This window comes from Orycteropus afer, unplaced genomic scaffold (genome assembly GCF_000298275.1).
Source record: "Orycteropus afer afer isolate SDZICR_OR568_19922 unplaced genomic scaffold, OryAfe1.0 scaffold00020, whole genome shotgun sequence".
NCBI classification, from domain to species: domain Eukaryota; kingdom Metazoa; phylum Chordata; class Mammalia; order Tubulidentata; family Orycteropodidae; genus Orycteropus; species Orycteropus afer.
This window is the reverse complement of record NW_006921607.1, coordinates 6779328-6793490: the sequence shown is the minus strand read 5'-3', so window position 1 is coordinate 6793490 and position 14163 is coordinate 6779328. Positions and strand designations below refer to the sequence as shown.

At 51.5% G+C, this 14163-nt stretch overlaps 1 protein-coding gene across 1 annotated transcript; it reads left to right on the top strand.

Annotated features, from left to right (window-relative positions):
- The first annotated feature begins 3225 nt into the window (after positions 1-3225).
- LOC103191836 (interferon regulatory factor 4-like) lies at positions 3226-12666 on the top strand. The gene is made up of 6 exons (XM_007934714.1): positions 3226-3399; positions 7566-7755; positions 9428-9463; positions 11220-11585; positions 12186-12304; positions 12541-12666. The coding sequence occupies exons 1-6, from the start codon at positions 3226-3228 to the stop codon at positions 12664-12666; spliced, it is 1011 nt and encodes a 336-aa protein (XP_007932905.1).
- The last annotated feature ends 1497 nt before the right edge of the window (positions 12667-14163 follow it).

The following is a 14163-nucleotide window of genomic DNA, read 5'->3' as shown; positions in this document are numbered from 1 at the left end:
AACTTTTACAATAACGGACTAATACAATATTTGTCCTTTTGTGACTGACTTATTTCGCTCAGCATAATGTCCTCCAAGTTCATCCACGTTAAGCGTAGGGTGTATTTTGAGTCAGTCTCTTTTGAGATATGAAAGAAACTAAACACAAAAGAGAGTAAACAGAGATGGAGTAGAGATGGCAAGCCACGTGAAGATCGCCCAGGAGCAGAGGCTCAAAAGGGACAACAAGGACCTTCCTCCAGACCCGACAGAGAGAGCCTTCCCCTGGAGCCAGCACCCTGCGTTCGGGCTTCTAGCCTCCTCAACTCAGAGAAAATGAATTTCTTTTTGTGAAAGCCGTCCACTTGTATTTCTGTTATAGCAGCAAGAAGGCAGGTGGAGAGGGAGTCAATCATTTTGATTCGGGGAAACCTTTCCAGGCAGAGGAGGAAGTAGTGACGTGGAGAGATGGCGTGTGAAGGAAGGCAAGGTGGCTGGACTCACCCCTGTCCTGGGAGCTCAAGGGGTTCCTGGCTGGTTAAAGATGCCATGGTTCATCTGGTTCAAAATCTTTCTATTTCTGATGATGTCTTCCCCTATTAAAAAACCTCTGTGGCCCAGACCATCTGTGAGACAAAACAGAGCACTTTGATCTGATATTCCAAGTCCTTCCCAATGCCCACTTCACCCTTCCAGCATGACTTTCGCTATACCCTGACTCAGCAACAACAGTAATAATACCACTCATTTATCGAGCATTGACTATGCATTTTAACCCAGTCACTGCCCTCAGTTCTACAGGAGTTAAAGTTTGAGAGGCACCATGCCTTTCCAACAGCAACGGTCCTGTCCTGAAGAGAGACACATATTTGCAGGCAGGCTGAACACGTTATCTGCATCTTATTTAATCCTCAAACAACCCTATGGCGTACCCACTGCTGTCGAGTCAGATCTGACTCATAGCGACCCCTCCTTGGGTTTCCAAGGTGAAATCGCTTCGGAAGTAGATTGCCCAACCTTCCTTCCAAGGAGTGGCTGGTGGGTTTGAACCACCAGCCTTCTGGTTAGCAGTCAAATGCCTTAGACACTACGCCACCAGAGCTCCCTATTTAATAGGGAAACAGGTGGAAGCCCTAGGTCACCAGCTAGCCAGTGGTGGGGCTACATACCCATCCTCTTAATTATGATCCTCTTGTCACCTATTAAGGAAGACTGGTCAATCTACTTCCATAGAGATACTGCCTCAGAAACCCAAGGAGGAGTCCCTATGAGTCAAATTGACTCAAAGGCAGTGAGTGGTTTTTTTTTTTTTTTTTTTTTTTTTTTTAGTTGCCTAGAAAAATGAAGGGATTCTTTGTTCTCTGACATGCTCACAACCCCTGCTTACACATAATTGTTGCTCTGGCATTTAATCATAGGAAACCATGAGTGCTCCATGGGAGGCTAGCCAGCCTGAGTGTGAATCCTGGCTGGGTCTGTGGAAGTGTCAGAACCAGGGGACTGGTGGGATGTGGGAGCAGAGGGTTAGGGGCTCATAGAAGGCCCACCTGACTGGCACACATGAAGGACAGTGCTACTAGCTTCTGGCCAGGTGTCCAGCTCTGTGCTCACTGCTGTGCACACTCTCCTGGAGCCTCAGTTTCCCCATGTACATAGAGAGGAGTGGAGCAGTCTGGTCTACCTATTTCATTAGCATAGACCCCCCTTTGACTGTTTAATGAGAGGTAAAAAAGACAGGAAATGCAGAGGCACACATGTACCTTCCAGGAGGGTCAAAGAGTCCACCAGTAGTCCTACGCTAGATATACTCCAGCTGTTGGGAGTCAGTGTGGGGCAATTTAGGCTCCTGGGCTCTGGGAGCAATGACTCAGGTTCCAATCCTGCCTCTGCGGGACCTTGATGTAAAGCCTTAACCTTTCTGAGCCTCAGTTTCCTTAACATTAAAATAAGTCATTGGATTTAGCACATCTACTGTTGTGAGAGCCAATCCAGATGCTCCAAGAAAAAGCTTGGCCAGGCCCAGCCAAGGATAGGACTCCCACAATGCCAGGAGCCATTCTCCAAGTGTGGCACATGGACCATCTTCATTAGGATCTTGGGGCAGGGGGATTCAAACCAGGAGTGTGCGTTTTAAGCACACTCCCCAGATTTTGATAAGAGTTTGCCAAAGGGGCAAGGAGGCTGACCTCCTCTAACCCCACAAGAGAAAGACAATCACCATCAGTAGCCCAAGGCCTATTCCTGCAAAGCCAGACATGCTGGCTCCCTCCAGCCCTTTCACCAACCCTGACAGCAACCATTCGTCCCGCAGCACCCACCACCTCTCTGCTGGGTTCAATAATTTGCTGCAGTAGCCACACAGAACTCATAGATTATGGGGTTTATTAGGAAGGCAACAGGCTACAATTCAAGTTCAGGAACATGCTCAGTCTCTCTCTGCCTGCTATCTCTCAGCTGACAATCTCTCTCAGCAGTGTGTGTCTCTCATGTCTCTCAGGAGCACGTTTCTGTCTGCAGCACATCTTTCTTAGCCAGCAGAGAGACTCCTTTTGCCTCTGGGAGGGCTCCTTTTTGAGCCTAGCAGAATGGCCAAACTAACCAATCCCAACATCAGAATTCCATACACCTGAGAGAGAGAGAACTTCCCAGAAGATTGCTTCCTGCTGCTCCAACAGAAATACCCCAGGTGGATAACTTTTAATAGTCAAGAGCTACTACTCAGTTGCTCATGGCAAATTCCACCACAGCGTTTATAAAGGCTTATGGCTAGAAAAGCCACACTATGGAATTTACTACACCTCAGAGTTACAGTTTGAGAATCACCACGCCTTTCCAGCTTGATAGTCCAGGTCCTAGAAAGAGAAGGATACATTTCCAGGTGGTTTGGGAAGAACAGAACAGGTGCAAGGGTGAGGCAGGATCCAAACTACCCCACCCCGCACCCTCCTGCCAGTCTTGGTGTCCCATCAACTCGATTGAGGCCCGACGCCCTCCTGGCCAGCCTGTCACGGGGAGGGGCGAAAAGAACAAAGGAACGCGCCTTTGGAGCGGGGGCAGGAAGGAAATCGAAACCTGGCCTCGGAAACTTTCACTTTCGCAGCCACCGCGCGCCATCCAGGCGGCCCCGCGACCCCAAGACGCGCTCCGTCCGGGCACCGTGCGCCCCGAACCTGCCCCCATCCCGCCCGCGCACTGCATCCCGGAAGGTCGGCGACTCCTGGTGGAGGCGGAAAGGAAGAGGTCCACATGGCGGGGTCTGGGGCTCCCCTGCGCCTCCGCGACTGGCTGGTGGCGCAGATCGAGAGCGGGCGCTACGAGGGCTTGCGCTGGGAAGACGCGGACAAGACCATCTTCCGCATTCCCTGGAAGCACGCGGCCAAACTGGGCTACGAGGTGCAACAGGACGCGGCGCTCTTCAGGGTAAGGGAGCGAGGCTGGGGGACGCCCAACCTCGGCGCACTGGCTCTCGGCTCTGGAAGCGCGTGACCCCAGCGACCGACCAAAGTGCTGTGAGACGTGGAGCCGCTCTCTCGGTCCTTTGGCCTCAGTTGTTTTTAGGTAGAGGATCGTGCTCACCATATATGGGAGACCCCAGACACCCTGTAAAAACAGTCAGCCAGGACTGCATAACCTGCCTCCCAGGGGGCCTCTCCCACCACTCCATGGGGAAACTAAACCCAAAACCCACTGCTATTAAGTCCATTCCAACTCATAGGGATCCCCATAAAGTTTCCAAGGCTGTAAATCTTTAGGGAAGTAGAATGCATCTTCCTACCGCTGAGCAGCTGGTGAGTTTGAACCACCAGCCTTCTGGTTGGCAGACAAATGCCTTACCCACTGCACTGCCAGAGCTCCTTACAGGGAAATGAGATGCCACCAAAGGGAATTCCCTCAACTTCCCACCCCCAAGCAGCCAACTCGCAACTTGGGAACCCTTAGGAGTGCTTCCAACACCAGCCCCTCTCAGAGACCTGCCCCAGTGAAGGCCTCTCTTCCAGGTAGTCACTAACTGCCTCCAGACCGGCTCCTTTTCACCAGCATTTAAACTGGAATCACTCCAATCAGCAAAAGACAACCAGTCACACATCAGGCCATAGTGATTACCCCACACCCCACAGCAGCCTGCAGCCCCCATCTCTGTCCTCTAGTCTCCCATCCACAGCAGGAAGCACCCCCAAGCAATCTCCTTTTCACCCACCCTCTTGTACCCCTCTTCCCCTCAGTCTGGCTCCTGCTCCTGCTAAGGTCTCTAGTTGCCAAACCCTAGGACGTGCTTCATCTTCGTTGGCCCTGGCTGGGTCTGGACCTCCCTCCTCCTTGAACCACTCTGTCTTGGTTTCCAGAATCTCTGCCTCCCCCTTCTCTTCCTCCTACCTCCCTAGCGGCTGCTTCTAAGCCTCCCCTACCCACCTCTGCTGGGGCCTCCCGCACTCACTCCTGGACCGCCCTCTTCATGTCTCTTCCTCTGTGTGGCCTCAGTGTGGAGCCTCAGGAGGGCTTCCCCTCCAAGCCCCAGGTACATCAGCATGGCTGCCTCTGAAAGAGCTGTCTCCTGAATGGCCCCCAGGCCCCTCACACTCAGCTTGTCCCTGTGCATCAGCTTGTCTGGACCATCAGCCCACCCCCACAGACTTCTGTGTTTCCCAGCATGAAAGATGATGCCATCTGCCACCAGGCTCCAGAGCCAGACACCCAGACCCCGGCTACTCCCTCCTCTTCTGCCTCACCTTCCCTGGCAGAGGGAGGAAGGCAAGGGAGGCTTGCTGGTCCTGCTTCCCGACCAGCTCTTCAGTCCATCTGCTTGACCCCACTTCTACCACCTCTCACAAGGACAACTGCTGTGACCCCGTGGGCTCCCCGCTTCCCCCATCTCCAGCGTTTGCCCCTCTCCCCTCGGTGCTCTAGAGTGTTCTGTCTAAAATGCCAGTCTGCTCAGATTCCTTCCCAGGCTCCCCATTGCCCTTGTGATCAAGGCCACAAAGCCCTGTGTGAATAGCCCCTCCCTGGCCTCATCTTTTGCACCTCCCTCCCTGTCCCAGCTTCAGATCCACCCTGACTGTCCTTTCAGTTTCTCTGTTTTATTTCTCTCTCATCATTCGACCTTTGCATATGCTGTTCTCTGTGTTTGAAACCTTGTTCTCTTCACTTGACCAACTCCCATTGTCCCCAGAGCTTTCCCTGATGCATTCATGTATTTAATGCATTAATTAGGCTCCTATTCAGTGTTCCTCCCACAACAACCCTCATTCCCTCTGCTTCCCCCATTGGAACACTTTTCTCTCTGAACTCTAAGCGCCCTGCATGAGTCTGTCTTCTCAAGCAGACTAAACTGCTCAAAGTGACAACAAGCATAGTGCCTGGCACACAACAGGTGCTCAATAAATGTTGACTGAGTGGTTGCATGTTGTTGTTGTATGTGCCATCGAGTCGGATCCAACTCATAGCGACCCCTCCTTGGGTTTCTGAGGCAGTATCACTACGGAAGTAGATTGCCCAGCCTTCCTTCCAAGGAGTGGCTAGTGGGTTTGAACCATCAGCCTTCTGGTTAACAGTCAGTGCCTTAGACACTATGCTACTAGAACTCCTTGAGTGGTTGCATAGCCTGGCGCTTAAGATGGGCTGTTGTTCAGAGGAGGGAGATTCCTTCTGGCTGCTCTGACTCATTCCTCAACCCACCACTAACACACTGGCTTCAGACCCTCCTGGTGCCCCAAAGCCCATAGGACAAAGCTTGACCTTCAAGGACATTCATGACCTGGCTTCCACCCATCTCTTCTTCTTTGGTTCCTCTGTCCATTCCTCACACCACAGACACATATCCTGACACACCTTCCCGGCTCCAGCTACACCAGACTGCTCAGTGTCCCCTGAATGTCCTGTCCTTCCGCAGTGCCAGGTCTTTGTTCAGACCGAGCCCTCTATTCTACCTGGCAACTTCCTACTCATCCTTCAAGGCCCAGTTCAAATATTTATTGAGCATTTCCTGTGCACCTGGCATCTTTCTAGGAGCTTGGGGCACCCAAGCAAAACAAAGACCCCTGTCATCATGGAGTTCATTCTCAAACTCTCCTTCTGGGCAGCCTTCCTTAGCATAGTCCCTGGCCCCACATTGAAAGTAATAGTTCCTGTGCCCACACCACCTTTGAGTTAGCACCTCCTTAATGCCGTGAATAAATGCTGCAATAAATAAGCACTAACTGTGTGCCAGGTGCCATGCTAAGCACTTTGCACAGAGCAGCTCATCTTAAGTCCACCATAACCGTGTGAGGTGAGGTATTATCAGAACAGTAGACAGAGGAAGAAATCAAGCCTCACTGGCAAGTGGCATCAACCCAGGAACAGTGTGCTTTCCCATTCTGGTGTCAGTGTCTCCCAGGAGGCCTGAGGTCTCTGGGGGCAATGAATTGAGTGCAGTTCATCAGTTATAACCCCCTCAGCCTGAGTGTGATAAATGAAATGACACATCTCCTACCACCCTCCTCTTGAGCTCTCTACTCCAGCCTTCCTTGAATTTATTAATCTCTTTCTTACCTCAGGGCCTCTGCACATGCTGTTCCTTCTACCCTTCCCCTACCTCTTTGTCACACCAGGTCCTTCTTTTCATGCAAACGTCACCTCTTCAAAGAGGTCTTCTCTGGTCACCCTTATTTTTCCTTATGGATTATTTAGTACTTCTCCCATAATGAGACACTCTGGTAGTGTAGTGGTTAGGGCATTTGACTGCTAACCAGAAGGTTGGTGGTTTGAACCTTCAAGCTGTTCCACAGAAGAAAGATGAGGCAGTCTGCTTCCATAAAGATTTACAGCCTTGGAAACTCAATGGGGGGGGGGGTGTCACTGTGAGTCGGAATCGACTCGATGGCTGTGAGTTTGATTTTTCGGTTTTTTCCCGCAATGAGCAATCATTCTAATGTGTTTAATGCATATCTTTTGGTTGGTATGAGTTCTTGAAAGTAAGCATAGAAGATTTTCTCCTATGTTGCATTGTGTTAATTTTACAGTTTTACCTGTTACATTAAAGAGCTCTGGTGTTATAGTGCCTAAGGCATTTGACTACTAACCAGAAGGTTGGCGGTTCAAACCCACCAGCCACTCCATGGAAGGAAGACTGGGCAATCTACTTCTGTAAAGATTTACTGCCTCGGGAACCCAAAGGGGGTCACTGTGAGTTGGAATCGATTCAATGGCAGGGAGTTTGGTTTTGGTATTCTCTCTTACATTTGTTCTTTTAATCATCTAGAGTCCACATGATAGCAAACTACTGCCATTATTTTGTATCCCATCTCCTTATTTTTCCATTTCTGGCATTTATCACAATCTGTAACTTGGAATAATAGTATTCGTGTTTACCTACCTGCAGCTGTCTTCTCCCAATTCGACTGTGAGTTCCTTGATGTCTGTCTTGTTCTCCAATCACTCCCCAGCCCCTAGCTCAGGCCTTGGAATATAGTAGGAGCTCAAAGAATATGGTGGATGGATGGATAGGTGGATGGATAGAAAGAGAGTGGGAGGCCAGGTGGCTCCTCTTCCCTCTGCATGGCCCCAGCCCAGGCTGTTCCTCCCCAAGTACCCCTGCCCACCCTCAGGCCTGGGCTGTGTACAAGGGCAAGCACCTGGAGGGCACTGACAAGGAGGAACCGTCCACGTGGAAGACGAGGCTCCGCTGTGCCCTCAACAAGAGTGCCGACTTCTGTGAGGTGCGCGAGCGCAACCAGCTGGACATCTCCAACCCCTACAAGGTCTACCGGATTGTAGCCAAGGGCACCTGTGGCCCAGGTACTATCCTGACCCTGGAGGTAGTGGCCCCAGGCAGCTATCTGTGCAATAAGGGCCTCACTTTGCCCAACTGTAAAATGGGAAAGGGTACACTTGTTGAGCTTAAACTTATGGGCTGGTAAATTAGAAGAATTCTCAGCCCATCTAGTTTGTCTTCCCATTTGGCTAGAGGGTAACTGAGACCCAGAGAGAAGTGTGCCTTGCCTAAGGTCATTCAGTGAGCTGGGATCCTCTGGTCTGGGGTCACCTCAGTTGACTCTTACTCTATCCAATCCCTTGCTGTCCCCTTGCTTCATCCAGTGACCAAGGCCTGGGCTCTTCCTGAAGAGAGCAGACCCCTGAACCAGCAGGAACCTCCTGGGGAAGTAACTGGTCAGGCCTTCAGAACAGATGAGGTATGTGTGTCCTTTTGGCCCCTGTAACTTCATGGCTCAGTCACCACTCCCTAAACCAGCCATTAGCCCTAGGCTTTCTGTTTCTATGATGTCTAAAACTCACTACCATCGAATCAGATCCAAGGCAGTATCACTACAGAAGTAGATTGCCCAACCTTCCTCCTGAGGAGTGGCTGGTGGGTTTGAAACCCCAACCTTCTGGGTAGCAGTCAGATGCCTTAGGCACTACGCCACCAGAGCTCTATGATCTCTAGCACTATTATTTACCTCTTTCCTTCCATTACTCACCTCCATCCCTCCTAACGGCTACACTGCTTGTTACCTCTGCTCTGTCTCTTCTGTTAGTTCCAGCTCCATCACTCCATTCCCTTCACCTCTGTCAGCTCTAGCTGCCTCACTGTCTCATCCCCTCCACCATGTTCAGTTCAGTCTCTCATCTGTATCAACTCTATTTTCTCCTCCTTCATCCTGTCTCCCTCATCAGCCTTGGGTCCCTCACTCCATCTTCATTCATCCTGTTAGACTTAGCTCCATCTGTCTGTGTCACTCTTATTACCTTCACCTCCATCATCTATGGTTCATTGTTTTGTCCCCATTCCCCTCAAACATCTTTGGCTCCATTCCACTGTCCCTAGTGTCCCCATCAGCATCTGCTCATCACTCTGTCCCCCATCTCTAGCCTCTCCAGCTCCCTCACCTCACTTCTCTATCACTTTGCCCCAGCACTTGTCTCCCTACTGCAACAAGCACGATCTCTGATCCCATCACACCTAACACCCACATCAGCTTTCTCTTCACCTCCCGTTGTGTGTGTGTGTGTGTGTGTGTGTGTAGGGCAGTCCTGTGCTCTGAAATCTCAAAGATCCTATCAACCTAGCAGTATTTTGTCTACTCAGACTTCCCTCTGACCCAGTGGGGACAATCTGGGAATACCTGTGGGCGCAGGTCTCCCGTCCCACCTTCACGACCCTCTCTCCCTATGCTCAGGACTGCTCTAGATTAACCACAGAGGATGAGGACAAGAAGCCACCTTCTAGATTGGCCCAGAAGGGCTCTCTGCCACCAGCCACCCTACTGCCAAACCCTTTGGCTGACCATAGTAAGGATGGGTTCTCCTCACCAGCCACCCTACTGCCAAACCCTTTGGCTGACCATAGTAAGGATGGGTTCTCCTCACCGACCCTGCCTCCTCACTGTCTCCCCTGGGATCTTGACTATGCCACCCACCCAAGCGCCCAGGGTGAGGTGGTGCCTAACTGCTTCCTCTCCTCCCCCAGGGTACCAAGCCCCCTCTGAAGATCTCAGCAACCCAGGTAAACCCCAAAACCAAACCCACCACAATTGAGTCTATTCCAACTCCTAGTGAGCCTATAGGACAGAGTAGAACTGCCCCACAGGGTTTCCAAGCCTGTTAATCTTTACAGAAGCAGACTGCCTTATCTTTCTCCCACAGAGCAACTGGTGGGTTCAAAGCACTGACCCTTTAATTAGCAGCTGAATGTCTAAACCATTGCACCACAGAGCTCCTTTCAGCAACCTGGGCAGGGACTCTAAAGGCCTTCCCTCGAGCCTCTGCCTCCCACTCAAAGCATCCAGCCCTGACTCCCAATTACAGCAGCAGCTAACATTTGTCGAGGGCTTAGTTTCTGTCAGACACTCTTCTAAGCACTTCCCACGGCTCTATGACATACCAGAAAAACCAAACGAAACTCACCGCCATTGAGTTGATTCAGACTCATAGCGACCCCCATTGGGTTTCCAAAGCAGTAAATCTTTACGGAAATAGATTGCCCAGTGGTCTGGTTACTTAGTACTGCTCTGACAAGAATATACCACAAAGCTGAACAAATAGGAGTTTATTCTCTTACAATTTGGAGGCTTTAAGTCTGAGTTCAAAGTTCCAGGCTCTACAGTTGTGTGAAAGCCCCTTAGGCTTCAGCTCTGCTTCCTGCTCCCGGCCCACTGGCTTTTCACTCAGGCAGCTACTGGCTGCTGAGGCTGACAAGCCCAAGGTCGACAAATAAAAAGGCACAGTCCCAATGTTACCAAACCACACGGCAGGCCATTAATTCAAGTCCATTTTAAGTCCCAAGGTCGGCAGAGCACGGCAGGCTGCTGAACAGCAATACGGCTACATGCAGGGCCCAAGCGTGCCGTAAGCTAGAGACCATTCCCAAGGCTTCTCCTTATGTACAGGAAGCAGACCACATTGCCTAAGGCAGCTACTCAGCTGCTTGTGGTAGATCCACCATGGAGTTGATTGCCAGTCTCATCATGGGGAATAACTACCACCAGCTGCCCAGCCACTCAACCAGGGCTAGCCAAGCTGACACACAAACATAACCACCACACCCAGTTTGCCTTCCTCAGAGCAGCTTGTGGGTTTGAACCATGAACCTTCTGGTTAGCAGGCAAATGCCTTAGGCACTACGCCACCAGAGCTCCTTTGTATGATCTAAGTACTGCCACTAATCCCATTTGACAGATCCAAAAATCTGCCGGGACGCAGAGATTAAGACTCTTCCTTTAAGGTTACACAGCTAGTAACCCTGGGACCATTACTAACAAATCAGATCTCCTAAGTGGCAGAGAGAGATTAGAATCCAAGGGTCTGGCTACGGAGCCTACTGCTCTAACCATTGAGCACACGACTGTCTCTTCATATGGGCCACTGTCGTATTATCATTATTACTTTTATTATTTCTGTCAGCATCGAAATATTTGCCAGGAGGACGCTGCCACAATCCCAGAGGTCGGGGCTGGGAGGGTCTTAGTGTCCCTTCCCCCATAATTCAGATGACCTAGAGCCTGCACTTTTAACACTGAGTTCAAATACTACTAGTTCCTTTGTACTGGAAGCTGCTGTTATTTATTATCATCATCATGTTTGTTACTAATACTAGAATATTTATTATCACGGGTTGGGAAGGATAGCCACAAACTTCTTGGGTTGGGGCTGGACGGCCTCGGGGTCCCCTGCTCCACTGGGGAGTAGATGGTGCGTGGGAGTGGTGAACAAGGGTGGAGGCGGAGGAAGGAGCCGGCAATGCCCCTTTCCGGTTTCCGCAGATTGCTGGTTGCACGTGCGGCTGTACTATGGCGCAGTGCTGGTGACCGAGGCCACAGCGCGCACAGCCGAGGGTTGCTGTCTGAGCCCGCGGGCCGCTGCCACCGAACACCTGCTGGGGCCGCTGCAGCGTATCGCGCAAGTTTGTTTCCCCCCGCCGCCGCCCGGAGCCCGCGCGCTGCAGCACCTACTGCCGCACCTGGAGCGCGGCGTGCTGTTGTGGGTGGCGCCCGAGGGAGTATTCGCCAAGCGTCTGTGCCAAGGCCGCGTGTACTGGCGCGGCCCGCTGGCGCCGCACCGCGCGCGTCCCAACAAACTGGAGCGGGAGCGCACCTGCCAGTTGCTTGATACGCGCCGTTTTCTCGCGGGTAAGAGCGCCAACAGCGGAGCTGCTGGCGGACCGGGGCCAAGAGGCGTGTCTCAGAGGCGTTGGGCGTAGGGAAGGGAACGTAGAGATGCGGGCCCTGGTTGTTGTTGTTGTTGTTGTTGTTGTTATGTGCCGTCGAGTCGGCCCCGACTCATAGCGACCCCTCCTTGGGTTTCCGAGGCAGTATCACTACGGAAGTAGGATTGCCCAACCTTCCTTCCGAGGAGTGGCTGGTGGGTTTGAACCGCCAGCCGTCTGGTTAGCAGGCAAGTGTCTTAGCCACTAAACAAAGGCCATGGCACAGAAGCACGGAGAGTCAGGAGGACCGGACACAGAGATGGACTGAGTGTGTGGGGCCTAGGCACAGGGCCAGCTTGAGGTGGTGGTGTGAACATAAGCATAGGAGTGGAGCACATGTGTTGGTACAGGGGTGCTGGGTATGAAGTGGGCACCTGGGCACCAAATAATCAGTTAGTGGCAGTGGGCATGGGGTGGGCATTACAACGTGGGCACAGGCACACCCACCATGGGAATGTGGGTTCACAACAGGACATGGTGGGAAACCTGGTCTTGGTCCAGCCCCCAAGTCTTGGTTCCATAGAACTCTGCGCCCACCTGCGGGATGGCCACCCGGAGCCTGAATACCAGATCCGTCTGTGCTTTGGTGAGGAGTACCCAGGCCCTCCAGGCCAGCCCGAGGAGCGGCTTGTCATGGCCCATGTGAGTCACACCTCCCACACACACACTCCAGCAGAAAGCCACACCTCCAGTCTTCCCACGTGGTCCCTCACCTGCTCCTCCAGTCCTGGAGCAGCCCCTTGACCTGCTGTATGACCTTCTGTTCTATATGACCCAGCCTGTGAAATGAGTGTGGGGAGGCCCTATCACTTGGTCTTTCCAGCGGGGAGGGTGGGGGCTGTAGAAGAGCTGGCTCATGACCTCACCCACCCCCACAGGTGGAGCCGGTTTTTGCCCAGAAGCTCTTGCTGCACTTGAAGCGCTTTGGCCTTGGTGACCCCGTGGACCCCCAGTCCAGCATGCCCTCCTTCATCCACCTGCTGACTCACCTGAGTCAGCCCTGAGCAGGTCACATCACATCCTCCTTTCATGCCCCTGAAGTCAGCCCTCACAGGATGTGTGGACCATGCCCCAGTGTGCCAGTGGACCTGAGGCCTCCCCACATCCATCTCCCGGGGACAGCAGACGTGGGTCTTAGCCTTGCCTTCAACCTCTCCGCTGCACGGCTGGATCCTGGAACACCAGAAGTAGACAGACCTCCTGGGGCAGCTGGGCCTGGGGCTTGGACAGAACTGAGCCAGAACTTGAAGCTCCAGAAACAAAGATTTCATCTCCTGGCAAGAGCCCAAGATGCTTCTAGCTGTTTACTTGGGGTTGTTTACAGGAGTCTTACCTGCAGTTGAATCTGTTATAATGTTTGCTTAAAGTTCAATCCACTAGTAATTAGATCCTCAGGTTACTTAGAATAGAACCAACCGATAATTAAATTGCCTGCCCTCTGAGGGGCTCTGAGTTTCCAGACCCTTCCACTCACCTGCTACTAGTCTCTTTTCTTTATTTGGAGAAATCACCAAACTTGGCCTGATCCTGAGCTTTGGACTCTAACCACTGAACCACAGTCTACTGATGCTGCATTCAGACACTATCCTTGGAGAAACTGAAGCAGGCCCCAAGATACAGCCCTAAGGCGGAGGCCAAAGTGGGAGTCAGGACCCCAGCCCTCCCTAGGCCCTGCTGATCTTAGCAAACTGTAAATTGCAGAGAATTCTTGAAAATTGGGAGAAAACCCAAAATCAAGCTCACTGCCATCAAGTCATTTCCAACTCATAGCAACCCTATAGGACAGAGTAGAACTGCCCCATAAGGTTTCCAAGGCTGTCAGTCTTTACGGAAGCAGTCTGCCTCATATAGGTCTCCCTCGGAGCAGCTGATGGATTCAAACCTCCGACCTTTTGGTTAGCAGCCAAATGTTTTAACCTGCACCATCAGAGCGCCTTGAAAATTGGGGGGTGCGGAGCACCTGCCACCATAGTTGCCCTTGCCTTGTCAGGCAGATATTTTCCACCCAAAGTAATAGATTTCTTTCCTTTTTCTGATGTGTGAGTTTATTTATAGGAAGACTTTGGTAGATGCCACATAATAAATTTCACTTAATAATACATTAATAAGTCACTTTAATTTGGGGGGATGGCTTGATTCAAGAAACATCAAAAATAAATCAGATGTTAAATTGGTAGATATTGTGTTATATATATTTTTACAATAATAAAAAAAAGTCAAGCTGATCACTATTTTTTAATTAAATCAACAAATCAGTTGCCCGGTTATTGAGCACCTACTCTGTGCCAGGCCAGTGCTGGGCACTGGGGATCGAGCAAAACAGCACTGTCCCCAGGCTTGCTGGTCTGATAGAGCCTGGTGGAACCCCTGAGACTGTGGCCCCCAGCTGCCCTTCAGGTCTGAAATTGAACCTGCTCCTGTGGCTTCCAGCCAAACAAAAGACAGGCAAATGAGCTGAACATTTACATTAGGTAGATACACTCCTTGGAGAGATCAATCAT

What these genes read in the sequence shown, in the direction of transcription:
- LOC103191836 (XM_007934714.1), top strand. Translation starts at nt 3,226, where the DNA reads ATGGCGGGGTCTGGGGCTCCCCTGCGCCTCCGCGACTGGCTGGTGGCG. An exon ending in TGAAGATCTCAGCAACCCAG is followed by an intron (nt 9,464 to 11,219) that starts GTAAACCCCAAA and finishes CGGTTTCCGCAG; the next exon opens with ATTGCTGGTTGCACGTGCGG. An exon ending in AGCGGCTTGTCATGGCCCAT is followed by an intron (nt 12,305 to 12,540) that starts GTGAGTCACACC and finishes CCACCCCCACAG; the next exon opens with GTGGAGCCGGTTTTTGCCCA.